General features: G+C 40.2%; 2 protein-coding genes and 4 non-coding genes across 7 annotated transcripts; all 6 read right to left on the minus strand.

The window, feature by feature from the left end:
* Positions 1-245: 245 nt before the first annotated feature.
* On the minus strand, positions 246-22,169 carry LOC112068087 (heterogeneous nuclear ribonucleoprotein R-like). 2 transcript variants are annotated; one of them, XM_070438015.1, is made up of 13 exons: positions 21,815-22,169; positions 18,856-19,013; positions 18,125-18,243; positions 17,916-18,023; positions 17,686-17,799; positions 17,240-17,419; positions 16,910-17,045; positions 14,700-14,905; positions 14,374-14,523; positions 14,142-14,263; positions 9,692-10,233; positions 7,734-7,810; positions 246-5,929 (listed from the first exon to the last, which is right to left on the minus strand). In XM_070438015.1, exons 2-12 carry the CDS (start codon positions 19,007-19,009, stop codon positions 7,779-7,781), a joined length of 1,863 nt encoding a protein of 620 aa, XP_070294116.1. In that variant the 5' UTR covers positions 19,010-19,013; positions 21,815-22,169; the 3' UTR covers positions 246-5,929; positions 7,734-7,778. The 2 variants fall into 2 exon arrangements, with proteins under 2 accessions (XP_070294116.1, XP_023990876.1); XM_024135108.2 differs by lacking the exons at positions 246-5,929; positions 7,734-7,810 and having other exon boundaries at positions 8,171-10,233.
* A 93-nt stretch (positions 22,170-22,262) lies between these two features.
* LOC112068086 (large ribosomal subunit protein uL13) lies at positions 22,263-26,980 on the minus strand. Its single transcript, XM_024135107.2, has 7 exons — positions 26,882-26,980; positions 26,171-26,243; positions 25,826-25,891; positions 25,429-25,530; positions 24,873-24,958; positions 24,632-24,691; positions 22,263-22,516 (listed from the first exon to the last, which is right to left on the minus strand). Exons 1-7 carry the CDS (start codon positions 26,900-26,902, stop codon positions 22,307-22,309), a joined length of 618 nt encoding a protein of 205 aa, XP_023990875.1. The 5' UTR covers positions 26,903-26,980; the 3' UTR covers positions 22,263-22,306.
* Positions 22,667-22,748, minus strand: LOC112068121 (small nucleolar RNA Z195/SNORD33/SNORD32 family). Its single transcript, XR_002893515.1, has one exon. It is a non-coding gene; the product is annotated as a small nucleolar RNA Z195/SNORD33/SNORD32 family (small nucleolar RNA).
* Positions 25,194-25,263, minus strand: LOC111969066 (small nucleolar RNA SNORD50). Its single transcript, XR_002877951.2, has one exon. It is a non-coding gene; the product is annotated as a small nucleolar RNA SNORD50 (small nucleolar RNA).
* LOC111969061 (small nucleolar RNA Z195/SNORD33/SNORD32 family) lies at positions 25,639-25,717 on the minus strand. The gene has a single exon (XR_002877946.2). It is a non-coding gene; the product is annotated as a small nucleolar RNA Z195/SNORD33/SNORD32 family (small nucleolar RNA).
* Positions 26,328-26,410, minus strand: LOC112068122 (small nucleolar RNA Z195/SNORD33/SNORD32 family). Its single transcript, XR_002893516.1, has one exon. It is a non-coding gene; the product is annotated as a small nucleolar RNA Z195/SNORD33/SNORD32 family (small nucleolar RNA).
* Positions 26,981-27,439: the final 459 nt, after the last annotated feature.

Consider the following 27,439-nt stretch of genomic DNA (forward strand, 5'->3'; position numbering starts at 1 on the left):
AAATATATTTTGATTTCTTTAACACTTTGATGGTTACTACATGATTCCATACGTGTTATTTCATAGTTGTGATGTCTTCATTATTATTCTACAAATGTAGAAAATAGTAAATAATCATCTAGTATCTGTAATCGGATTACAATATTTTTCCTAGTAACATAATTGATTAGTAAATAGTAACCTTTTTTTGTAAACCCTGTGTGTGATACACAGAATAAGAACAGACCAAAGTCAGACAGTTAAAAACATGTTTTATTGATGAATGACTTATGGCGTACACTCAGATGAAGTCTCATCTCCTGTCGTGGAAAAAGTACCCAATTGTCATACTTGAGTAAAAGAAAAGATAACTTAATAGAAAATGACTCAAGTAAAAGCGCAAGTCACCCAGTAAAATTTTACTTGAGTAAAAGTCTAAAAGTATTTGGTTTTAAATATAATTAACTATCAAAAGTAAATGTAATTGCTAAAACATAAAGCAAACCAGAAGGCACAATTTTAAAATATATTTACGGATAGCCAGAGGGGGCACAGTACAACACTGACATCATTTACAAACAAATCATGTATTTAGTGAGTCCGCCAGATCAGAGGCAGTAGGTACAGTGCCTTGCAAAAGTATTCATCCCCCTTGGCGTTTTTCCTATTTTGTTGCATTACAACCTGTAATTTAAATTGATTTTTATTTGGATTTCATGTAATGGACATACACAAAATAGTCCAAATTGGTGAAGTGAAATCAAAAAAATAAACTGAAAACTGGTACGTGCATATGTACAGTTGAAGTCGGAAGTTTACATACACTTAGGTTGGAGTCATTAAAACTTGTTTTTCGAATCCTCCACAAATTTCTTGTTAACAAACTGTAGTTTTGGAAAATCGGTTAGGACATCTACTTTGTGAATGATACAAGTAATTTTTCCAACAATTGTTTACAGACAGATTATTAAACTTATAATTCATTGTATCACAATTCCAGTGGGTCAGAAGTTTACATACACTAAGTTGACAGTGCCTTTAAACAGCCTGGAAAATTGCAGAAAATGATGTCATGGCTTTAGAAGCTTCTGATAAATGATGTCAATTAGTCCGAGTCAATTGGAGGTGTACCTGTGGATGTATTTCAAGGCCGACCTTCAAACTCAGTGCCTCTTTAGTTGACATCATGAGAAAATCTAAAGAAATTAGCCAAGACCTCAGAATTTGGTTCATCCTTGGGAGCAATTTCCAAACGCCTGAAGGTACCACGTTCATCTGTACAAACAATAGTACGCAAGTATAAACACCATGGGACCACGCAGTCGTCATACCGCTCAGGAAAGAGACGTGTTCTGTCTCCTAGAGATGAACGTACTTTGGTGCGAAAAGTGCAAATCAATCCCAGAAGAACAGCAAAGGACCTTGTGAAGATGCTGGAGGAAACAGGTACACAAGTATCTATATCCACAGTAAAACGAGTCCTATATCGACAAGACGTGAAAGGCCGCTCAGCAAGGAAGAAGCCACTGCTCCAAAACTGCCATAAAAAAAACAGATCACGGTTTGCAACTGCACATGGGAACAAAGATCGTACTTTTTGTAGAAATGTCCTCTGGTCTGATGAAACAAAAATAGAACTGTTTGGCCATAATGACCATCGTTATGTTTAGAGGAAAAAGGGTGATGCTTGCAAGCCAAAGAACACCATCCCAACCGTGAAGCACGGGGGTGGCAGCATCATGTTGTGGGGGTGCTTTGCTGCAGGAGGGACTGGTGCACCTCACAAAATAGATGGCTTCATGAGGCAGGAAAATTATGTGGCTATATTGAAGCAACATCTCAAGACATCAGTCAGGAAGTTAAAGCTTGGTCTCCAAATGGGTCTTTCAAATGGACAGCGACCCCAAGCATACTTCCAAAGTTGTGGCAAAATGGCTTAAGGACAACAAAGTCAAGGTATTGGAGTGGCCATCACAAAGCCCTGACCTCAATCCTATAGAAAATTTGTGGGCAGAACTGAAAAAGCGTGTGCGAGCAAGGAGGCCTATAAACCTGACTCAGTTACACCAGCTCTGTCAGGAGGAATGGGCCAAAATTCACCCAACGTATTGTGGGAAGCTTGTGGAAGGCTACCAGAAACATTTAACCCAAGTTATTAAACAATTTAAAGGCAATGCTACGAAATACTAATTGAGTGTATGTAAACCTCTGGCCCACTGGGAATGTGATGAAAGAAATAAAAGCTGAAATAAATCATTCTCTCTACTATTATTCTGACATTTCACATTCTTAAAATAAAAAGTGGTGATCCTAACTGACCTAAAACAGGGAATTTTTACTGGGATTAAATGTCAGGAATTGTGAAAAACTGAGTTTAAATGTATTTGGCTAAGGTGTATGTGTATGACTTCAACTGTATTTAACCCCTTTGCTATGAAGACCCTAAACAAGATCCGGTGCAACCAATTACCTTCAGAAGTCACGTAATTAGTTAGATTGCACACAGGTGGACTTCAATTACGTGTCACATGATCTAAGTATATATACACCTGTTCTGAAAGGCCCCAGAGTCTGCAACACCACTAAGCAAGGGGCACCACCAAGCAAGCGACACCATGAAGATCAAGGAACTCTCCAAACAGGTCATGGACAAAGTTGTGGAGAAGTACAGATCAGGGTTGGGTTAAAAAAAAAAACTGAAACTTTGAACATCCCACGGAGCACCATTAAATCCATTATTAAAAAATTGAAAGAATATGGCACCACAACCAACCTGCCAAGAGAGGGCCGCACACCAAAACTCACGGACCAGGCAAGGAGGCCATTAATCAGAGAGGCAACAAAGAGTCCAAAGATAATCCTGAAGGAGCTCCACAGTGGAGATTGGAGTATCTGTCCATAGGACCACTTTAAGCCGTACACTCCACAGAGCTGGGCTTTACAGAAGAGTGGCCAGAAAAAAGCCATTGCTTAAAGAAGAAAATAAGCTAACATGTTTGGTGTTCGCCAAAAGGCATATGGGAGACTACCCAAACATATGGAAGAAGGTACTCTGGTCAGATGAGACTAAAATTGAGATTTTTGGCCATCAAGGAAAACGCTATGTCTGGCGCAAACCCAACACCTCTCATCACCCCGAGAACACCATTCCCACAGTGAAGCATGGTGGTGGCAGCATCATGTTGTGGGAATGTTTTTCATCAGCAAGGACTGGGAAACTGGTCAGAATTTAAAGAATGATGGATGGCGCTAAATACAGGGAAATTCTTGAGGGAAACCGGTTTCATTCTTCCAGAGATTTGAGACTGGGACAGAGGTTCACCTTCTAGCAGGACAATGACCTTAAGCATACTGCTAAAGCGACACTCGAGTGGTTTAAGGGGAAACATTTAAATGTCTTGGAATGGCCTAGTCAAAGCACAGACTTCAATTCAATTGAGAATCTGTGGTATGACTTAAAGATTGCTGTACACCAGCGGAACCCATCCAACTTGAAGGAGCTGGAGCAGTATTGCCTTGAAGAATGGGCAAAAATCCCAGTGGCTAGATGTGCCAAGCTTATAGAGACATACCGCAAGAGACTTGCAGCTGTAATTGCTGCAAAAAGTGGCTCTACAAAGTATTGACTTTGGGGGGGTGAATAGTTATGCAAGCTCAAGTTCTGTTTTTTTTGTCTTATTTCTTGTTTGTTTCAAAATAAAAAATATTTTGCAACTTCAAAGAGGTAGGCATGTTGTGTGCCCAGCCAGAGCCCGGACATTAACATCTCTGGAGAGACCTGAAAATAGCTGTGCAGCGTGTCATGGAAATTCAGTACTGAGACAGTCTTGGTCATTTCTTCAAACAATCATCTTTATTAATATTGATTAATTATTGCAATAATGAAACCGTCACCCCAACAGTCTTGTTCTGACTGTTAGGCTGAGAGCCTAACTGAAAATGAAAAAAAAAAAAAGATATTATATAGGACCTACAAATGGTTCGTCACAATGGTTCCATCTCCCATAATCACCTTGGTTATCTACACAGGATGGTGTTTTACCCTCAACCTGGCTTAGTTTCCCAGATGCCAGGAAGATGGGACAATGAGGCATTGTTCTAAACTCTTCTTGGCTATCACTCATCTTGTCTATAGAATGACAGCTTTTAGGTTTTTATCACCAACATCAATCATTTGTCAGTTTCAAGCTATCTCTAGTAAAAACCCATGTCCTCAACATCCAGACTAGCTGCAGGGTGCTAGAGTGGAGACCATAAAACACAGAATTAGCAGGAAAGAAATATCATACTGTTTGTTAAGTAAATCATTTTTACATATCCAACAAATAAGGTGAATACATCATTTTCCCCCATCCAACCTGATAGAGCTTGAGAGAATCTGCAGAGAGGAATCGAAGAAACTTCCCCAAATACAGGTGTGCCAAGCTTGTAGCGTCATACCCATGCTTCAACAAAGTACTGAGTAAAGGGTCTGAATACTTATGTAAATGTGATTTCAGTGAAAAAAGAAATTTTGCAAGCAATTCTAAAAACCTGTTTTTGCTTTGTCATTATGAGGTATTGTGTGTAAATTGATGAGGGGGAAAAAACTATTTAATACATTTAACAATAAAGCTGTAATGTAACAAAATGTGGAAAAAGTCAAGGGGTCTGAATACTTTCCGAATGCACTGGAAATGAAACAGTGTAATGTTTGAATTCAGTCTTGTGTCAGGTGAACTGTTTGGTCCTCAACTTGGGTCTTATAAAGTGCATTTGACATTTGCTGTACTTTTTGCTGCATTTGTTGATAACGAAATCTTAAATAGTCTGGATGGCATTACTTACATAAGAATATTCCTGGAAAATGTGGGTTAGGTGCAACATAAGGGTTTGAATGAGAGGACTAACTGGTGTTCAGGTTTTTTGTAGCTCACCTAGCTGTGCTGTTGAGGAACTAGGCCAAGCACACTTGTAGTTGTTTCGTTTTGGAAGACAACCCTGCATCCCCGCCATCACACAATTACTGTTGTTGTTTACGCAATCCAAAAAACAGCACATTATAAATTGCAATCCAGGTCAAGTGGGCTTGTTTTAATGCCAACATGACTAGCTAAGTTATAAAATATGATCTTACAGTGTCAGGCTTTCACAAAGCAATTCAGAGAAACAGATTGTAATTTTGGTGCGCATAGAAAGGTATCATGAGGTGCATTCAGGCGAGATTTTCTTCACAATAGACAAACATAGGCTCCATCTGTTCAGATCAACCCAGGGTATGACACCATGTCATCTTGTAACTGTACAAACAGTCATCATAAATGTTGACACTGTATATGACATGAGTTTTATGATATGGAAGTGCACATTTGGACTCACAGGTATTTGGCTTGCTTGTATGACATCAAAGCAGTATTTATTATAATCCTCAATGTCTCATCTTTCAAAATACATTGTTGAGTCCTCTTAATTTACAGCATTTTCCTCACTCGGACAACAAAAAAATTACAAAAGTTGCCCAATTAGCGGGAGGGATGGGGGCAACTTCTTGTCGCATGCGGTGCTCAAGCTCAGAAAGGCTGTCAGTCAAAACCCACACAGCGCTGTGAAGCGCAGAGCCTGTGCTCTGACATCATTTATAGCATGTTACTGTACAGCCACTGCGTTCCAATTTAAGCGCTTATCAGTGCCCAAACCATTTTCAACCTGTATACGTGTAAAGGGTTAAGGGATACTTTTCTCTCTTACCTCACCCAGAAACTGACTTCTGCTTTCAGGATCTTAATCCCCACAGGAATTTGGTGAAACCTGAATAATGGGAAGAGTAAGAAAAACAGTGAAAGAGAACGGTTTAGGAAGAAAACGTCCTAAACTTACCCCCATAGTCCTCACAGCTGCCTCTGACTGCGAGCCCCACCTAGCAAGTCCACATCGTGACAAGACTGGGTCGGGGCCACCTCTGACACGCACCCTGATAGATAAGCCAGGCGACAAAAGCAAGGAGTTAAAATATGATACGGAAGTACTTACATCACTCTTTCTGGAAGTCATCTGAAATTAATCAGATTCTTTTGTTGATTCCTTTCCTGTTTTTAACCACAGGTTAGAGATTCAAAACAGTTTGGGTCGTGAATTTGTAAAGTTGGGTGTAGTGCTTTGGCACTGTTTGGTTGTTGAATCATTTGTAGCATGGTAATAATCAATTGTATTTAGCTTCTGGTTCAGTGGTGATTTGGTTCTAATTGCAAAATCTCATTGCAAACTGAGTATAAAACACATTTTCTTTACATGTTGTTAACCAACGTTTTTCAATTGATTTCAAGCAAATTAGCGTCTTGATAAAGATGAGCAAAAAATACTATATAAAATGTATAATACTATACTCAAAAAATGTGGGAAAATATATTATTTCCATGACGAAGGATACCAAGGATCTAGAAGGATTCTGTATGGATGATTGTATTCGTATAAAAAAATATATATAATTTCCCCATTTTTTTGCATTCATTGTAGTGTTTGAATTATTTTATACAGTCATTTTTGCTCATCTTTATCAAGGGTGTCAATATTTAGGACCGCACTGTATTAAACATTTCCTTTTCGTACAAAGCAATATTAATAATGAAAAAAAAATATTGTATTATCATATTTGTCTCTAGTAAAAGTCGACCATCAACTGTACTAAGAGAAAAAAACACACCAGATGGCATTGTATCGAAAATACTAACACATCAAATATCACTAACCTCCAGTAAAATGATAAACACTTGACAAGCAGTCCTATTGTAAACAAAATGTATTTTGCCTATAATACAATAGTAGCAAGCTAACGGCTATATTCTGTCCATCTAATAGTCTGTCTGAGGGTATAAACAAATTACTGAAGGGGTTGTTGGTTCAACTCCAAGGCATAGAATTTCTGTGCCCTTGAACAAATTAGGTTTGGCAAATTTGAAATTGATGTATATCTGAATACACCCTAGATAGGGTGCCAGAGTAGAGACAATGATCAGTGATCATGAAGTCCATCTGTACTTCCAAAGATCCATTATGAGGCAACAGGATCCAATCAGTCTGTACAAACAGATTAGCCAATCGTGTGGTCCTTCCATGAGAAGTTCAGCAGACATAATATTCCAATTGCATTAGTCCTCAAGATTCAAAATGGTGAGCAGAAAAACATTTATCACAATCTTCAGAGGATCACTGGTTTTCCAAATTTAGACATGAGCATTTGGGACATGTGGCCATGATAGGTCTATAAAACAGGATTGTCCTGAGTGCAGCCTAGTCTTTTTCGTCTGCCCTCTTATAATTCTTATTCAGGATTGCAGTGAACTTTTGACTTTAAACAACAGGTGACACCTAGTATAATATGCATCATCTGTACCCATCTTTGGTCTCTGGCAAGGTAGTCTAATATCTGTTTAATAAGGCAGTGCTAGTTTTGGGAAGCTTTGTGACTGAAGTCCTTATAAGAGTAAAGCGCTATTCCCCATGTTTTACTCAGTAAACACACCACGGCATTATCTTTGTTCACACGTATGCCTCTAAGTATTAAGCAGAAATTCCCATTCATGTTACCAGAATTTGTTTTTACTAGAGGTGTTACTAGAAAACGAATTTAGTCATTTTTAACATAAATTAAAATCAGACACTAGCTGTTGTAATCAAAATGGTGTATTATTTTACTGAGCAAAACAAGTGATGTGGGCTGAGGCCCCTCCGCAGAGGGGTAGCGCCAGTTTAGCAGTGAAGAGGTAAACCAGGCTCACCCTTCTTTGGGGAAGAACACAGCAGAGAATAGATGTGTTCCACACTCACTCAACCGCTGCCGTTCTCGCGTCTTCACCTGGGGTAATTCGGAATAAAAGGAGAAACTTAAACAAACAAAACACAAAATAAAACTTAAGTTGTAATAAAATGGGAGAGTAGCTAAATAAGAAATCAAAACAATAAAAAAGTAAGAAAAAGATGCTGTACTATTTATATTGCCAGGTAATAGAGGGACCAGGAGGGAGCACATTAGCGTCAACTGCTAGGTGTTTGGTGTAAATGCGTTGGTCACTCAACTTACACTTTTTGGTGTAAAGATGCCCAAAACAGAATAGTACAACATCAGTGAAATAACAACTTTTGATCTCAATAGATGTAGTTGTTCTGTGTCTTTCTTTTTTTTTTTTTATCTCACATTCAAGGCCAAACATGGAGATAAAAATTGGTCTGATCAAAATATTGCACGACTGAATTTGAAATAGCTGATAATTCATTGTAGTATGGTTGAGTTTTATTGAAAGGTAACAATAACATTTTTATAAATACAAACACAACAAAGAACAAATTGTCTTGGCGATTAGGTTTTGCCAGACCCATTATCTAAAAGGGGAAATTTGAGAGAAAACAGTTGAAGTTGTAGTAACACATTTAGAAAAACATAGTTTATCTACTTCTACAAATGCTAAACATACAACTTTAACACAACCGTTACGGTACATGAAAAAGTGCAATTTTCCTTTTTTACCCACCTCTGCAACAGCTCTCACTTTAAAGCCTTGTACAAGCAATGTCCTATGTATACATATCAGAAATCTGGGAGGAAAATGTCAAATAAGGAGGGGGGTCTGGGAAGGGGTTGGTGGCCAGTCACTGAATGGTTCTCATGATTGCAAATGCTTTCTCAAATATATATATATTTTTTTAATGATTGTCCACTTTTTCCTATAAATGCCAGCTTAAAAACTATCTAAATTATAATTTACTTTTAAAAATAATAGTATTGCTTTTTAACCCCAAAATGTCAAGTAGCCACAAGAAAAGCAAAAAAGGATTAGAACAAATTAAGCAAGCTTATGTACTCTTTTGCTCCATATTGGTACTGTAGTGAAACCAATCTATATTTCAAAAAGGGCCATGTTAAGCCAATTTAAGCATGCATTTTTTGTTAATATTGCCTTAGAATGTGAAGGCTGATATATACACACAGTAGAGCTGGGACGATAAACTGAAAATTATCGACACCGTCCACTTATCGTGGACATTTTGCTGCTATAGTTGATTACGATATATAACCTATATAGTTTAAAATTAAATAAGTCAGCTAATATGGGAAAATTGATAGGTATAACATTCAAAGTAGTAGAAGCAGTTGTAAGGGTAATATCAAAACATATGTGGTGCACATTAAAGGCCCAGTGCAGTCTAAAAACGCGATTTGGCTGTGTTTCACATATATTTCCATACTATGAAGTTGGAATAATACAGGGAAAATTATGATAATGCCATTTTAGTGTAAGAGCTGTTTGAAAAGTAAAATGTTTTGGCCTGCCTGTAAATTGGTTAATAGCCCAATAAAAAGTTTTAAATCTCTCTGCCAATAACAGCCACTCCCGTACAGTCCTAGCAAAATTCTTGCTTGAAAATTGCTTTGTTAAGAAGCTATTTTTGTTTATTTTTTACCATTTTAATTGAAAACAATCACAGTATAGTACTTAATTGTTACCCAGAAATGATTTGATATTGAGATAAAAACGGCTGCATTGGACCTTTAAAGTTAAACATATCGTTCAATTTAGTTATCGTGATAATTCGGTCAATTTATCGTGATATGGATTTTTGTCCATATCGCCCAGCTCTAACATACAAGCAATCAAAAGTTCATTTTTTATTTACTTCCATTGTTGCCCATAAGAATCTTGGTAAAACTCCTGGTTGTCATTATTGTAACCATAGTTACCAGAATAGTCGCCACCTTGTTGCAGGGGTTGCTGGGCAATGGGTTGGGAGCCCCAGTTCTGGTTGTTGGTCTGCCGGCGCTTGGAGTCCGGTTGGTTGTAACCGTCAGCCTTCCTCTTCCCGCCCACGTTGCCCCCGCGGTTCCCCCGGGCCCCTCTGATACTGCGACCCCTCTGCAGCTGGGGCAGGCCTCCCCGGCACCCACGGCTCCCCCTCGGTACGCCCATAGGAGCCCCTCTTTGGACGTAGCCACCTCTGCCACGAGGGGGTGGTGGTCCTCGGCCTCTGGGAGGGGGGGCACCTCGATTCACCCTGCCCCTTCCTCTCGGCGCGTAGACGTCATCGTAACCACCGTAGTAAGGGTCGTCGTAGCCACCTCTGTAGTCATGGTAGTCGTAACCACCACTGTAGTAATCATCGTAGTAATCCTCATAACCGTAGTAGTCCGGTGGGTATGAATATCCACCTCTCCCGCCTCTCCCCCTGCCTGGCATGGGAGGTGGCATGCGTGGAGCAGGATAGTAGTAGTAGTAATCATCATACCTGTGACAACAAAGCAAGAGAGGCAACATGACAGGTTTTTTTGTGCAGACAGGAACATTAGGAAAACTTTCCTAATATAGAGTTGAGCACCCCCTTTTCCCCCTCAGAACAGCCTCAATTTGTCAGGGCATGGACTCTACAAGGTGTTGAAAGCATTTCACAGGGATGCTGGCCCATGTTGACTCCAATGCTTCCCACAGTTGTGTCAAGTTGGCTTGGGTGGTCGACCATTCTTGATATACACGGGAAACTGTTGCGCGTGAAAACCCTAGCAGCGTTGCAGTTCTTGACATACTCAAACTGGTGCGCATCGCACCTACTACCATGCCCCGTTCAAAGGCTCTTAAATATTTTGCCTTGCCCATTCACCCTCTGAATGGCACACATACACAATCCATGTCTCAATTGTCTCAAGGCTGTCTCATCGCTACAACTCCCGTACGGGCTCGGGAGAGACGAAGGTCGAAAGCCATGCGTCCTCCGAAGCACAACCCAACCAAGCCGCACTGCTTCTTAACACAGCGCGCCTCCAACCTGGATGCCAGCCTCACCAATGTGTCAGAGGAAACACCGTGTACCTGGCCCCCTTGGTTAGCGCGCACTGCGCCCGGCCCGCCACAGGAGTCGCTGGAGCGCGATGAGACAAGGATATCCCTACCGGCCAAACCCTCCCTAACCCGGACGACGCTATGCCAATTGTGCGTCGCCCCACGGACCTCCCGGTCGCGGCCGGCTGCGACAGAGCCTGGGCGCGAACCCAGAGACTCTGGTGGCATGTTCCTAATGTTTCATACACTCAAGTGTGAATATTTCAGAGAATATTCATACCCCTTGACTTTGTCCACATTTTGTTGTTACGGCATGAATTTAAAATAGATTAATTTGAGATTTTTGTCACTGGTCCACACACACAATACCCCATAATGTCAAAGTGGAATTATTAAAAATGAATAAATAATGAAATGTCTTGAGTCAATAAGTGTTCAACCCCTGTTATTGTAAGCCTAAATAAGTTAAGGAGTAAAATGTTGCTTCACAAGTCACATAATAAGTTGCATGGAATGGACTCACACTGTGTGCAATAATAGTGTTTAACATGATTTTTGAATGACTACCTCATCTCTGTACCCCACACATACAATTATCTGATAGGTCCCTCAGTCAATCAGTGAATTTCATACAAAGATTCAACCACAAATCCCAGGGAGGTTTTCCAATGCCTCGCAAAGAAGGGATCCTATTGGTAGATGGGTAAAAATTCAAAAGCAGACATTGAATACCCTTTTGAGCATGGTGAAGTTATTCATTACAATTTGGATGGTGTATCAATACACCCAGTCACCACAAAGATACAGGTGTCCTTCCTAACTCAGTTGCTGAATAGTAAGGAAACCGCTCAGGGATTTCACCATGAGGCCAGTGGTGACGTTACAACAGTTGCAGAGTTTAATGGCTGTGATAGGAGAAACCTGAGGATGGATCAACAACATTGTAGTTACTCCACAATACTAACCTAATTGACAGAGTGGAAAGAAGGAAGCTTGTACAGAATACAAATATTCCAAAACATGCATCCTGTTTGCAACAAGGCACTAAAGTAATACTGCAAGAAATGGGTCAATTCACTTTTTGTCCTCAATGCAAAGCATTATGATTGGGCAAACTTAATACAATACATTACTGAGTACCAATCTCCATACTTTCAAGCATAGTGGTGGATGCATTATGTCATATGGGTGTGCTTGTAATCGTTAAGGACTGGTGAGTTTTTCCAGGATAAAAAAGAAATTGAATGGAGCTAAGCACAGGCAAAATCCTAGAGGAAAACTTGGTTCAGTCTGCTTTCCACCAGACACTGGGAGATTAATTCACCTTTCAGCAGGACAATAATCTCAAACACAAGGCCAAATCTACACTGACAGTGAATGTTCCATAGTGGCTAAGTTACAGTTTCATAAATGGTTTGAAGTCAGATACAAATCTGGCCATGTGACTTCTGTCTCAACGGTCAAATCTGATTTATTTGCCCCCAAGTGGCTTTTAGACTGTTATTTGGCATATATTTTTGCTTGCTAGCTACTCTGTTGACAGTTTGATATGAACATGAGGTAGCTAACTAGCTTGTTAATTGTTTACAAACAAATTAGTGCATGCAATAGAAAACTAAACAGCTACCTAGCTATCTAGTTGAATGCTGTGGCTAGCCAAAAAGGACTTGCTTGGATCAAGTTGGATCATGTTATCCTTTGAAGCTTTAAAAGTGTTCTTAACCTATGATTTTGAACATTCAAAGCAACTGGGAAACATTCACGGAAGGCATTGTTGTCACCTTAGCTTGCTACATAACTTCTGAGTGATAGGAAGCACAAGCACCACCACCAATAAGCCTACACCACTGCACATACACCCGTCATTACTATGAAATCTAGCGTAGCCTGGTCAGCAAATGACTGGTGTCTGAACACACACAAATCCGATTTGGTCATTTGCTGTTTGGACAGTCAGTAATCCAAAATGGATTTGAAAAACAAGACGGATTTGAGCATTAACCTCTCTTGGGTACGTGAGACGTTAGCGTCCCACCTCTTCAACAGCCAGTGAAACTGCTGGGCGCCAAATTCAAAATACAGAAACTCATTATAAAAATTCAGAAAACAAAACATATTTTACATAGGTTTATTGATTAACTTCTTATGAATCCAACCACGGTGTCAGATTTAAAAAATGCTTTACGGCGAAAGCATACCTTAGGATTATTTGAGAACATAGCCCACTAGACAAATCATTACAAACAGTAACCAGCCAAGTAGAACAGTTACACAAGTCAGAAATAGAGATCAAATGAATCCCTTACCTTTGATGATCTTCATATGGTTGCACTCAGCAGACATTCATTTACTCAATAAATGTTCCTTTTGTTCGATAAAGTCTCTTTATATCCAAAAACCTCAGTTTTGTTCGCGCGTTTTCTTCAGTAATCCACAGGCTCAAACACAGTCAAAACAGGAAGACAAAAAAAATCCAAAATGTATCCGTAGAGTTCATAGAAACATGTCAAACGATGTTTATATTCAAGCCTGAGGTTGTTTTTAGCCTAAATAATCGATAATATTTCAACCGGACAATAACGTCGTCAATTTAAAAGGTAAACAAGAAACGCACTCTCTCAGTCTCGCYCATGAAAAAGCTCTGTGACACTTTAGGGTCCACTCATTCAGACTGCTCTTASTTCCTCATTWTTCAGAATACAAGCCTGAAACAATTTCTAAAGACTGTTGACATCTAGTGGAAGGCATAGAAACTGCCATTTGAGTCCTAAGTCAATGGATACTGTAATGGCATTGAATAGAAAACTAAAAATAAATAAAAAAAACTACTTCCTGAATGGATTTTTCTCAGGTTTTCGCCTGCCAAATCAGTTCTGTTATACTCACAGACACTATTTTAACAGTTTTGGAAACTTTAGAGTGTTTTCTATCCAAATCTACCAGTTATATGCATATCATATCTTCTGGGCCCGAGAAGCAGGCAGTTTAATTTGGGCATGCATTTCATCCAAAATTCCAAATGCTGCCCCCTACCCTAGAGAAGTTAAGGCCTGCAGTGTGAACAGGGCTTTAGGGACTTACCCAGAAAGAAAGACTCACAGCTGTAATCTCTGCCAAAGGTGCTTTTACAAAGTATTGACTCAGGGGTATTTCTGTAAAAACATGTTTTCACTCTTTAATTATGGGGTATTGTGTGTAGATGGGTGAGAAAATTGAATTCAGGCTGTAACACAACAAAAAGTGGAACAAGTGTGAATACTTTCAGAAGGCACTGTAGAACACAAAAACAGGTCATAAGACGGTCACACCAGCCACTCCAAGCAGACTGGGTGTCGCTAGATGTGTTCGAACACTACTCACCCTGTGGTCCTGGTTGGCTGTCTCTGGGCCTGCCGCTCTTTCCTCTTCTTGTCCGGAGGCTTTGCCAGAACAATCTCTATCTCCTCGCCTTCCAATTCTTTGCCGTTCATTTCTTGCATTGCCTAAACGGTGGCGGGTTTCCCCAAGTGAATTTCCCAGAGATTCTCCATAAGCACAAGGCAAACACACAGCATACATACTCAAAGGAGGCGTAGAAGACGCCTGTACTCACCTTCATGGCAGCATCTCTGTCCTCAAAGTGCACAAAGGCATAATCTTTCAGCTTCTTGACCCGTTCCAACTTCCCAAACTGGGAGAAAGTTTTCTCCAGGAGTTCCTCTGTGACTGGTGTGGCCAGGTTCCTCACAAACAGCACTTTTACCTGGTGCAAGACCAAAAGAGAGCCTTTAGAAGTGGTTCTCTGACATAGGACGGCCATTTTATTTCTAAATGAAAGATATCTGCAAAGATATCTCTACACCCTAGTATCTGTGATTTATCATCGCTTAGCTGTGTTCAGACACTAGACCCCAGAGGTGCAGGTCTTTAAGATCTCACCTTTGCCATAATCTCTGGATCCGGTTCGTCTACTGGGTCTGCCCACTCAACAGTAACAGGGTTCCCCCACACCTTCACCTTGCCGCTCATGAGGCGGCGACGGGCCTGGGCTGCAGACTTGTGTTCCTCGTATTCCAAGAAACAGAAGCCACGATTTTTATTTTTGTCATCTGGCTGGTGGTAGAGTATCACCTCCATGAGGCCCTCTGGTGGAAGCAAACAGAAGTGCACGGTCAAAAAATTCCTTGAAAAGCTTCCATTACACTGATCGTAAAATATGTTTGACTAGGATATGTCGTCACTGGGTGGTGGTCAAGTGTGTCTCCGGTAAGTTTCATGATTAATGAAATAATTTAGGATGAATATCAGATCACACAGGGCTATACCAAATGGTACAATACGGCGGCAGATAGCCTAGCAGTTAATTAAGAGCGTTGAGACAGTAACCAAAAGGTTGCTGGTTCGAATCCCCAAGCTAAATAAAGCATGTGCCGATGTGCCCTTGAGCAAGGCACTTAACCCGAATTGATCAAGGGTAAGCACCCACCTAATTATAATTGTGCATTATTACAATATAAAACACAGAGAAAGAATGGCAGGTCTTTATGTCCAGGTGGGGTATCCAGGTAATAAAGCATGAATAAAATATGTAGGACCGAATCACTGATCTTCTCAGATAGCTTAATAACTTGTTGAAAATCTCCATATACAGTAAAGTATTCATACCACTTGACTTACTCCACATTTTGTTGTGTTACAGCCTGAATTCCAAATGGATTATAGATTTTTTTCTCATCCATCTACACACAATACCCCATAATGAAAATGTATTGAAAATGAAATACAGAAATATCTCATTGACATAAGTATTCACACCCCTTAGTCAATACTTTATAGAAGCCCCTTTGGCAGCGATTACAGCTGTGAGTTTTCCGGGTAAGTCTCTAAGAGCTTTGTACACCTGGATTGTGCAATATTTGCACATTATTATTTTAAAAATTCTTTAAGCTCTGTCAAATTGGTTGTAACTCGGCCACTCAGGAACCTTCACTGTCTTGGTAAGCAAGTCCAGTGTAGATTGGATGTTTTAGGTTATTGTCCTGCTGAAAGGTGAATTAATCTCCCAGTGTCTGGTGGAAAGTAGATTGAACCTGGTTTTCCTCTAGGATTTTGCCTGTGCTTAGCTCCATTCTGTTTTGTTTTTAATCCTGAAACCGATTACAAGTATACCCATTACATGATGCAGCCACCACTATGCTTGAAAATGTGGAGAGTGGTACTCAGTAATGTGTTGCATTTGCTGCAAACATACCACTTTTTTCAGTATTACTTTAGTGCCTTGTTGCAAACAGGATGCATGTTTTGGAATATTTGTATTCTGTACAGGATTCCTTTTCACTATGCCAATTAGGTTAGGATTGTGGAGTAACTACAATGTTGTTGAACCATCCGTTGTCTATCACAGCCATTAAACTCTGCAACTGTTTTAAAGTCACCATTGGCCTCATGGTGAAATCCCTGAGCGGTTTCCTTACTCTCCAGCATCTGAGTTAGGGAGGACGCCTGTATCTTTGTAGTGACTGGGTGTATTGATACACCATCCAAAGTGTAATGAATAACTTCACCATGCTCAAAGGGATATTCAATGTCTGCTTTTTTATTTTTTACCCATCTACTAAAAGGATCCCTACTTGGCGAGGCATTGGAAAACCTCCCTGGTCTTTGTCGTTGAATCTTTGTATGAAATTCACTGATTGACTGAGGGACCTTACAGATAATTGTATGTGTGGGGTACAGAGATGAGGAAGTCATTCAAAAATCATGTGAAACACTATTATTGCACATAGAGTGAGTCCATGCAACTTATGTGACTTGTTAAGTACATATTTTTCTCCTGAACTTAATTAGGCTTGCTGTAAAACTGGGGTTCAATACTTATTGACTCAAGCCATTTCAGTTTTTCATTTTTAATTAATGTGTAAAAATGTATCCTTATGGGGTAATGTGTGTAGGCCAGTGACTAAAATCTCAATTTAATCCATTTTAAATTCAGCTGTAAGACAACAAAAATGTGGAAAAAGTAAAGAGGTGTGATTACTTACTGAAGGCAATTTCCTTTGACTTGCCAGCCGATATTCCAAATATAAATCATTATTTAGATTTAAGGGGAACAAAAAAAGATAGAAAAATGGTACTAATCTTTCTCTAACCTGTGACTTTGCTGAAATCTTCCAATATGCTTTCTCTTGTCTTGTTCTTTGGAATTGACCCAACAAACAGACGGTTGTTTGCGACAGAGATGCAGACACCCAGGTATTTACCTGACCGGATTTCATAATTATCACACTAAAACAAAAAGATCAACAAAAAGTGTTCTCAAACCACACAGGTAAGTCATGCACATTTACACTTTCCAGATAACTCTGGTATGATGAGACAAAGTGATCCACCTGTCTACAAGGTGCAAGGATAGCAAATCAAATACTGTTAATTGCCAAGTCGTGCTCTTTATGTCTGGTGATTAAAAGGGGAAATCTTACAAGCTTGACGGCCTCTAGGGCAACATCTTTATTGCAGAAGGTGATGAAGGCATATCCTCTGTTCTGACCCGAGAGAAGGGGGTCCATCAGCAGACGCAGGTCCCAAATGGGCCCGGCTTTCTCAAACAGAGGGACCAGCTCATCCTCATACAGGTCCCTGGGGATCTTGCCGACAAATACCTGCATTGATAAGATAAAAATGTCAAATTATAGACATACTGTGTAACTTTGATTGTATTTGACTTGGATAAGATGGTGCTCCCTAGAAATCTAAGAGGTTTGTTTGTGAAAAGGCATATTAGATGTTTAACAGTCTTTCACCGGCATTCATTTCCATTAGGTTACAAAGATTTTTTTTACAGCCAATAATTGAGAGGACATCTCCCTAACAGCCAATACATGAGATGGCTATGTCTTTCACAACCAGTAAAGGTTGTGCTTCTTGCCTCTGTTCCGATTCCAGGCTGGGCCCTTGAGTACACCTCGTCAGGTGGAGGCCCCCCATACTTCCTCTGTCCTGTGGTGACATCCAAAGTGTAACCTGTTCTTTCCAGAAGAGCCTAGACAGCATCAACAACACATACATTCATTCATTCAGACCTACATGACATATTTCCATCACTGTTAAAACAAACGTACTGCGCTTAACGGAAAAAATAAGAAACAATTTGTTCACCTTTATCTTAGTCTCATCAGGTCCCTTTGTGGATTCTTGAACTTTACTTCCTTGCTTTTCTCGCTGTCTGTATGTCTTCATCACGCCACAGAGAAACGCACTTTTGTTCTGAGAGAGCACCAATAGATTTTAAGTATAAATCACAATTATTTTTTTTTAGCTTCTTTGTGTAACTGCTTTTGAGGGACAGTGTGGACAAGACCGCTCACCTGCACATGTGACAGGTCACTCTCCTTGAACTGCAGTAACACTGACAGGGCTCCCTCCTCATTGAACTCCCTGAGGGCGTCAATGGCTCTCTCGTCCAGGTCAGTGTAAGCCACCAGTCCTGGAATGCACAGACAACACACACACACACACTGGGTGGCAGGTAGCCTAGCGCTGGGCCAGTAACCGATAGGTCGTTGGTTCGAATCTCTGAGACGGTGAAAAAACTGCCGATGTGCCCTTGAGCAAGGCACCCTAATTGCTCCAGAGTCTCCATTAATAATGGCTGATACCCGTGGAGAGTGGGGTCACAGCCAGGTGTCTCAGGGTGTGGGATATGCAAAAAACAAAAGCCTAATTCACACATACAACACACACTTGTACATGTGTGAAATAGGACAAATGTAAAAACCCACCTAATAATTTACTTTTATACACACAGACAGAGAGAAATTCTACTTATAGGGTCACATTTGATAAGAGTCATATATTCCTCGAGAGCCACTGAAACATGATGTCGCTCAGCGAAGAGGGCTCTGCATGTCACCATTCCACAGCTATGCACATACTGACCCCTTTACTCAAAGTGACTTAAATCATATGACCACTGACCAAGGTGGAATCCTTCGATTGATACAGTGTTCTCGAGCTTGCAGAAATATACATTATGAGGTCTTTGAAATATCATGAAATGCCATCAAGTAGTACTGTGAACAACCCCCCTTGCATTTACCAGTCTGAAATATCTTATTAAGGCTCTCCGCCACTTTCTGTGGAAGGCCTGCATCTATGAGGGTCTGGTAGAGCTCTGTGTGTGTTACAGTTATGTCCATGGGCTCCTCGTCCTCTTTAACCAGAGCTGAACTGCCATTCACCTTAGCTGCCATTCTCCTAAGGGACAAATGATGGGAATCAAGAGATATCAGTGCATCATGGCTGTGACTAGAAACCACATGAAGGAGTATACATGCTGCACATTAATTCACAAACAATATGCAAGACATAATACTATACAGTCTAATAGTATTTTCTGCCCAATTATGGATATGAACATGTTAGATAAAGGGTTAAATGCAACTGTTCTGCAATAAAGTAAGCCTTACTAACAATTATTTGCCATTGCCACCAGACCTAGCTAATGTTACCGTCGTACAATAGCCGAATAAACCTCCAGCAGAGAAAGAATGATCAGACCTAAGTCGACAGAAATTCAGTGGATGCATATTTGAAATGGGAAAAATAGGAAGTTGAACTTGGTAAATTAGCTATCTACACTGCCAACAAAGCAGGAGTTAAGTGCCAGTTGCTAGGTTTCCATACAATTGATGACAGATATTCATGTGAATATTCTAAAATCTACATTTAAAAAATATGTGCATTTTTCCACCAGTGGTATGTTTCCACCAAATGGACTTGTTGTGGATAAAAATCAGCGCGTGATGAAGTAGTGCACACAAAATATACTTTTTAGCTTAAGTTTTCATGCATCGAATACAAATCTAAAGTTAAATGTGTTTCCATTGCATTGTTAACTCTAAAGATAGTTGTCTCAAAAACTGTTGAGTTAAATAGCAAATGTGCCTACTCTGGTCTTGGCACCTGCGCTCTAGCTAACAGCTTGCAGTTATAGTGCGAGTAGGCTGTGCGGGTTGTCTAGTCAACGTAATGAGATTGTTATGGATAAGAGCTAGAATATTTTTATTTGTCAAACGACAGTCAAGCATTGATCATCATGTTACCAGAATAAGACCCTCAATATTTATTGGAAACCAGCATCAACCTCATTACCGTGCACTTTCACCACTGTGTGAAGCTCATAATTTATTTCATCTGAAGCCTAATATACTGCATGGTTTTCAGAGTCGTAGTGGAATGACTACACCACACGTCATCGCGTGACTCCAAATTCACTTTGATATGATGGTTATTATATCAATATTTGAACATGAAGGCGTTTCCACCGCGATTTCCAGCATAATTATTTTTACTGACAAAAAAAGATCCCACCACCATGTCGAACGAACAAATTATCTGTCGGCGTTTATAAAATTACACCGGAACTTCCTGTTTCTGTCACAGCTATTATTGATTTTTTAAATAAACCTGAATGGAAAGGTGGTGTGTGTCCAGTATGCAGGAAGTTAGGGGTAGTTTTGTGAGCCAATATGACTAAATGTCTTGGAGTATCTAGTTAGCAACTTCCTTCAAACTGCATGCAAACATAAAAATGGTATCCACAAATTAATCTGACTCTGGGAAAGTAGATAAAGGGCATTATTGCCAAAATCCTTAAGTACCCCTTTAACATTACCCACCTAGCTAATGTTAGCCACAACAAATAAAACAATTATAACATGACCAAACACCTGCTCGTCGAACATCTCATGGGTATTAATATGGAGTTTGTCCCCCCTTTGCTGTTATAACAGACTCCACTCTTTTGGGAAAGCTTTCCATTAGATGTTGGAACAGTTTCTGCGGGTTCTTGCTTCCATTCAGCCACAACAGCATTAGTGAGATCGAGCACTGATGTTGGGTGTTTTAGCTCGCAGTCAGCGTTGCAATTCATCCCAAAGGTGTTCGATGGGGTTGAGGTCAGGGCTCTGTGCAGGCCAGTCAAGTTCTTCCACACCGATCTCGACAAAACATTTCAGTATGGACCTCGCTTTGTGCACTGTCATGCTGAAACAGCAAAGGACCTTAAACTGTTGCCACAAAGTTGGAAGCACAGAATCGTCTGGAATGTCCTTTCACTGGAAATACGGGGCCTAGCCTGAACCATGGAGTTTCCACTTCACAATAACAGCACTTCCAGTTTACCAGGGCAGAAATTTAACTAACTGACTTGTTGGAAAGGAGGCATTCTATGACGTACCATTTTGAAAGTCACTGAGTTCTTCAGTAAGGACATTCTGCCAGTGTTTGTATACGGAGATTGCATGGCTGTGTGCTCGATTTTATACACCTGTCAGCAACGGGTGTGGCTGAAATAGCCGAATCCAGTCAATTGAAGGAGTGTCCGCATACACTATATACGAAAGCATCATACGAATCGTAATTCGTAACATGCGAAGTGGATTATGGGACCTCCACAAATTAACATACCACACGAAATATAACAATTGGAGCGTCCCGTATTTACTTTTAGTCTACCCGAGTCCAGGTTGGGCTACTTTTTCACGAGCTATACTGAAACGCATTTTAATGTATGAAATGCTATTATAATAACGTCCCAGCCAGTTAGTTTAAAAGTTAGGGAAGTAGCTAGCTCCTAGTCGTTCGCAATATATTTTGCATGTGAGCGACACGTCTATTAATCGCTGGACTGCATAACGCATGTCTGTATGTTATATCTGGGAGTGGGACGCGGGTGTCTCGAGTCATGTTTTGGTTCGTATTGTATACAAATTCTAAGGCGACCGACCCACCCCGCAACTGAGAATTAAATTGACAATTCGCTTAAAATACCGGTCCTTTGCTATCAGACATAAGTTGTAAAAAAATACATTTTAAAATAGTACTGATATGCTGCTTGATTGCGTTTTACCCCATTTTTAACTCCTATAGCTGTCTTACTAGCTAGTATTACTGCTAGTGTTGCTAGCGAGCGTTAGTTGCTTCAGTATTGCAATTTCAGACCCTTTGGCCAATCCTTTCCTCTCCACAATACCAGAAAAACAGGAAGCACTTACCGATCCACAAAGCCTAGTATAAGGCAAAGTTCAAATTGTCACAATATACCAAATGTGAAGTGTTCCTAAGTGGGGTTCTTGTTTATTTTGGTTTGCATACTGGCGAATTGACAGCTAGGGCAATTGACGCGGCCTCCTCTCCAACCGCGCGCAAGTATTTGATACACGGGGTTTCCGACAGCACCACACAGGGTCATCGTGTTGAATAGAATTGACGCCATAGAAAGATTAACAATTGATTGTTGTGCTAAATGTCATACGCAAAATTACTCGGTCTCCTTGAAAAATTTACAATCTGGATGCTGCTCCAAATTCTTCTGTTGTGTTCAAACTTAATTAACACCTCATCTCTAGTTGTAGAACTACATGTCATGATGCATTGCTCATTACTTTCCTTCACAATGCCATGTCAACTTCAAACATGCCAAGAAATCAAGCGAGTCAAACATTCTATAAACATTTATCCATCTTTATAGGCAACCATGAACAAGCTCAGACAAGGACACCGTATTGTTTAAGGACAGCAGTGTACTTTGAAATCTTGCTCTCCACATTCTTCTCTGCCAGCTTTGACAGCTTGATCTCTATCTTTTTCTTGGTGTACCGGATCTTGGCCTTCTCTTTCCTCTTCTCTTCCAAAGTGGCTGTGATAGCCTGGTACTTCCAGCCAACCTCATGGGCCAGACGTCCAAGGAGGGCAAACTAGGGAAGGCAAGTTCACACAAAGGACAGGAAAAATTACTAATGAAAAAGCATTAAAAATCAAATCATTAGGCTAACATAATCCAATATCAGATCATAAAAGAACAGTTGCCATAACTTGGGATGAAAATAATTATTTGGATGTTGCTTTATGTCTCAGATGGTAGTGCATGTAAAGTATTCTCATGGTCGTCAAACTCGAATACTTACTGTGGTAAACATCACTGACAATAAGCAAAGATTGGTACCTGGCTAAATCCATGTCTGACTCGCAAGAACGACATGGCTAAACATTAGCACTAGAGGTCGACCGATTAATTAGGGCCGATTACAAGTTTTCATAACAATCGGAAATCGTTAATTTTGAAAGCCGATTTTGCCGGGGGGGAAAAAACACCTTTATTTAACTAGGCAAGTCAGTTAAGAACACATTCTTATTTTCAATGACGGCCTAGGAACAGTGGGTTAACTGCCCTTTTCAGGGGCAGAACGGCAGATTGTTACCTTGCCAGCTCAGGGATTCAATCTTGCAACCTTACGGTTAACTAGTCCAACGCTCTAACCACCTGCCTCACGAGGAGCCCACCTGTTACGCGAATGCAGTAAGAAGCCACGGTAAGTTGCTAGCTAGCATTAAACTTATCAATCATAATCACTAGTTATAACTACACATGGTTGATGATATTACTAGTTTATCTAGCGTGTCCTGCGTTGCATATAATCGATGCAGTGCGCATTCGCGAAAAAGGACTGTCGTTGCTCCAACGTGTACCTAACCATAAACATCAATGCCTTTCTTAAAATCAATACACAGAAGTATATATTTTTAAACCTGCATATTTAGCTAAAAGNTTCTTAAAATCAATACACAGAAGTATATATTTTTAAACCTGCATATTTAGCTAAAAGAAATCCAGGTTAGCAGGCAATATTAACCAGGTGAAATTGTGTCACTTCTCTTGCGTTCATTGCACGCAGAGTCAGGGTATATGCAACAGTTTGGGCCGCCTGGCTCATTGCGAACTAATTTGCCAGAATTTTACGTAATTATGACATAACATTGAAGGTTGTGCAATGTAACAGGAATATTTAGACTGATGGATGCCACCCGTTAGATAAAATACGGAACGGTTCCGTATTTCACTGAAAGAATAAATGTTTTGTTTTCGAGATGTTAGTTTCCGGATTCGACAATATTAATGACCTAAGGCTCGTATTTCTGTGTGTTATGTTATAATTAAGTCTATGATTTGATTGAGCAGTCTGACTGAGCGATGCTGGGCACCAGCAGGCTTGAAAGCATTCATTCAAACAGCACTTTCGTGCATTTTGCCAGCAGCTCTGCTGTTTATGAATTCAAGCCCATCAACTCCCGAGATTAAGCTGGTGTAACCGATGTGAAATGGCTAGCTAGTTAGCGGGGTGCGCGCTAATAGCGTCTCAAACGTCACTCGCTCTGAGACTTGGAGTAGTCGTTCCCCTTGCTCTGCATGGGTAACGCTGCTTCGAGGGTGGCTGTTGTCGATGTGTGCCTGGTTCGAGCCCAGGTAGCAGCGAGGAGAGGGATGGAAGCTATACTGTTACACTGGCAATACTAAAGTGCCTATAAGAACATCCAATAGTCAAAGGTATATGAAACTTCTTACATGGGAATATTGAAGACTCATGTTAAAAGGAACCACCAGCTTTCATATGTTCTCATGTTCTGAGCAAGGAACTTAAACGTTAGCTTTCTTACATGGCACATATTGCACTTTTACTTCTCCAACACTTTGTTTTTGCATTATTTAAACCAAATTGAACATGTTTCATTATTTATTTGAGGCTAAATTGATTTTATTGATGTATTATATATTAAGTTAAAATAAATGTTCATTCAGTATTGTTGTAGTTTTCATTATTACAAAAGCAGTTAATTTTTTTATTTATGAAATCGGTCGATTAATCAGTATCGGCTTTTTTTGGTCCTCCAATAATTGGTATCGGTATCAAAAAATCTTAATTGGTCGACCTCTAATTAGCACAAGCTGCAACTTTTGAAACACAGCTACCTACTAGTCAATGTAGCTTTGATAAAGTCAGTGGCGTTATTTGACAAACTGATTTTAGGCTTACCTTGCGAGTGGGCTTCAGACGCACAATCTTCAGGGCGGCAGGTACGACCATGCGCTTCCTCTGTGGAACAAAATAAACGTCAGCTCCAAACAACTGCAAGTCCATTAGAGGGGAGGACAATTGCGTCTCAGATTCAGGGGTATTCTCAAAGTCAAAACTCAAACAATGTATGTATGAAAAAGTAGCATCACTGACAGCACACAATCATAGAGTTACGCTGAATTATTGAAACATCAGTCACCTTGTCATAAGGAGGGGGGACACCATCGAACACCTTCAACCTTTCCAATGCAGCCTGTCCTCTTTTGGTTTTGTGAGGGAGCATGCCTGTTGGGGTCAAAGGGGCCATCAACAAAACATTTAGGCAATTAGGTCCCCCTGCACTGGATTGGCAATACTTCGTAGTGTAAGTGAAGCCATGGGGGGGGAATTAAATCACAATACTTAGATACATAACTGAAGTTCCATGACAATTTTGGATTGTGAATATGCTTTAATTCCCAATGTACAGTAACTTCCCCATGACTTAATAGATCCCAACACAACATTGTGGCCTTGACTAAACTCAGCAGTCAGATCCGGAAGTTTCTCATCAAAATGATCAGCTTTGGGATAAGTGTTCATCACAGTCAAGTAGGAACCATCCATTGTCCAAAGTAGAGTTCAGAATGTGTGTACTTCATGCTATCAACCCAATATGGACCATTTAAATAAATATCCATATAGGTTAAATCCACGCAAATCACTGGACCAGTAAGCCAGAGCTGAAAAACAGAAAGAAGGAATTTTGATCTTACCCCTTACGGTCCTCCAGAAGATTCTGCTGGGAGCTCTGAAATGGTATGGTCCACGAGAGGGGTTGGTGTTCATCCTTTTACGCAGGAAAGCCAGGTACTTCACTATTCATAAAACAGGTGCAGTACACCATCAAGCTAAGCCATAGTCTCAACCGCTTCACCACAGCCACAATTATTTCACAACTGTGGTCAACATATACTATGTTGCTTAATGTGTCAGATGGTAGTGCATGTAAAGTATTTTACTGGTCGTTAAACTCAAATATTTACTGCGTTAATCACTGACAAGCAAAGCTTATGATTTAGGAGAAAATATTTACTGTGAATCAAAATATAACCACACAATCCTTCAAAACATTACAATTAAACCAAAAAAGTAAACCTGACAATAACTTACATTTGTTACGGTAGAAGTTCCCAGAGATGTTGATACCCTCACATCTCACAACTACCACCTTGTGTCCTGAAAAGGAGAGAAATCATGACTTACATTTTAAAACATGGACAAGTACACAGGCCAATTGTTTAATATACACCATCTCAGAGGGTAATGTGAGTTATCATTGTAGTTACTCAAACAATGTAGGTTAAAAAGCGTCACTGACAGTTGTAGCAAACTAGACATGGCTGTGTCCACATCAAGATGTAATTACACATCAAGTGACAATATCCCTGGACTGGATAATGATCAAAGTCACGAGATGGGTATTAATTGACAAAATATTGGACTTCCAAAACTCACCCAGCAGAACTTGCTTAGCCACAATGGCAGCAAGACGACCAAGTAGATGGCCTCTGCCATCAAGCAGCAGAACCTTGGAGGACAAGCATAATCAAGTCATATGCGAATAACTAGTTGCCCACCACCTGGGGTTCAAATGATTCAACGAGTTTGTTTTTATGTCTCAGATGGTAGTGCATGTAAAGTATTCTCATGGTCGTCAAACTCGAATACGTTACTGTGGTAAACATCACTGACAAGCAAAAATAAATACGAACTTGGATAAATACATTTTAGTTATGGTTGTGTGTCCACATGGCCACGTCCGGCTGGCAAGAACGTTCAGAGCTTAACTGGGGCTAAACATTAGCTCGCGCAATAGATGGCGTTACCCAACTATTGAGATTTGAACTCAGTCATGTTATTTGAGTAATCTTACATAGCAAATTGAGGTATTTCATCTAAACACTATATAAAAAAGGTCTAAGAATCAGGAATTCATTTTGCAGGGTCCTTGCTTTAATTAGCTAACTAACGTTAAATGAAGGCATGACTAGCTTAGCTAGCGACGTCAGCAACACCATTCACGTGTCAAATAAAGCAATGAATGACCTTCCCCCTAGTCTTCACTTAACACTGAGCAATAGTTAGCTCCACTTCTGGATACAATTATATGTATATGGCTGTATTATAAACAAATATAGCAATGTTGGTTCTTGCGCTGTTACACACCTTATTGAACCGGTCCGCCATGATTTGCGAAAAGAAAGACAGACGGGGTTGCCCGCTGTAAAAGACAGGGGTTTCTGGGCGGCACTATAGCGTTAAAGGAAATTACGAATTTTCATTCTTCTTCAGGGCTTTATACGCAGCATATAATATGCACATTGCCACCTCCTGGGCAGAGTGGGGATTACAGAAAACATTTCCCATTACATTTTGTAATACATTTTAAAATGTCCCATTAAATGTAGCATATGGAGACAATGCTGCGGTATGCTGAGTTTGCAGCTGATGCAGAGCAGCGTGGCTGGAAAGCAAGGGTTTGCCCAGTGGAGGTTGGGTGTCGTGGATTTGTTGTGACATCCACCACCAGGTTGCTGTCGCCACATTTAATCTTTATTTAACTAGGCAAGTCAGTTAAGAACAAATTCTTATTTACAATGACGGACTATCAAAGGCCTCCTGCGGGGACGGGATAAAAAAAAAAAATATATATATATATATAGGACAAAACACATATCACGACAAGAGAGAACACAACACTACATAAAGAGAGACGTAAGAACA

The sequence above is a fragment of the Salvelinus sp. IW2-2015 genome, unplaced genomic scaffold (genome assembly GCF_002910315.2).
Source record: "Salvelinus sp. IW2-2015 unplaced genomic scaffold, ASM291031v2 Un_scaffold83, whole genome shotgun sequence".
In the NCBI taxonomy this organism is placed as follows: domain Eukaryota; kingdom Metazoa; phylum Chordata; class Actinopteri; order Salmoniformes; family Salmonidae; genus Salvelinus; species Salvelinus sp. IW2-2015.

Coding starts and splice junctions, on each gene's coding strand:
- LOC112068087 (XM_024135108.2), bottom strand. CDS start 19,009: ATGGCAGCTAAGGTGAATGGCAGTTCAGCTCTGGTTAAAGAGGACGAG. Junction 17,800..17,915: donor CTGATGAGACTAAGATAAAG/GTGAACAAATTG, acceptor GATGCTGTCTAG/GCTCTTCTGGAAAGAACAGG. Junction 17,420..17,685: donor AGCCTGGAATCGGAACAGAG/GCAAGAAGCACA, acceptor TTATCAATGCAG/GTATTTGTCGGCAAGATCCC.
- LOC112068086 (XM_024135107.2), bottom strand. CDS start 26,902: ATGGCGGACCGGTTCAATAAG. Junction 24,959..25,428: donor CTTCTGGAGGACCGTAAGGG/GTAAGATCAAAA, acceptor TGACCCCAACAG/GCATGCTCCCTCACAAAACC. Junction 24,692..24,872: donor TCCCCCCTCCTTATGACAAG/GTGACTGATGTT, acceptor TTTGTTCCACAG/AGGAAGCGCATGGTCGTACC.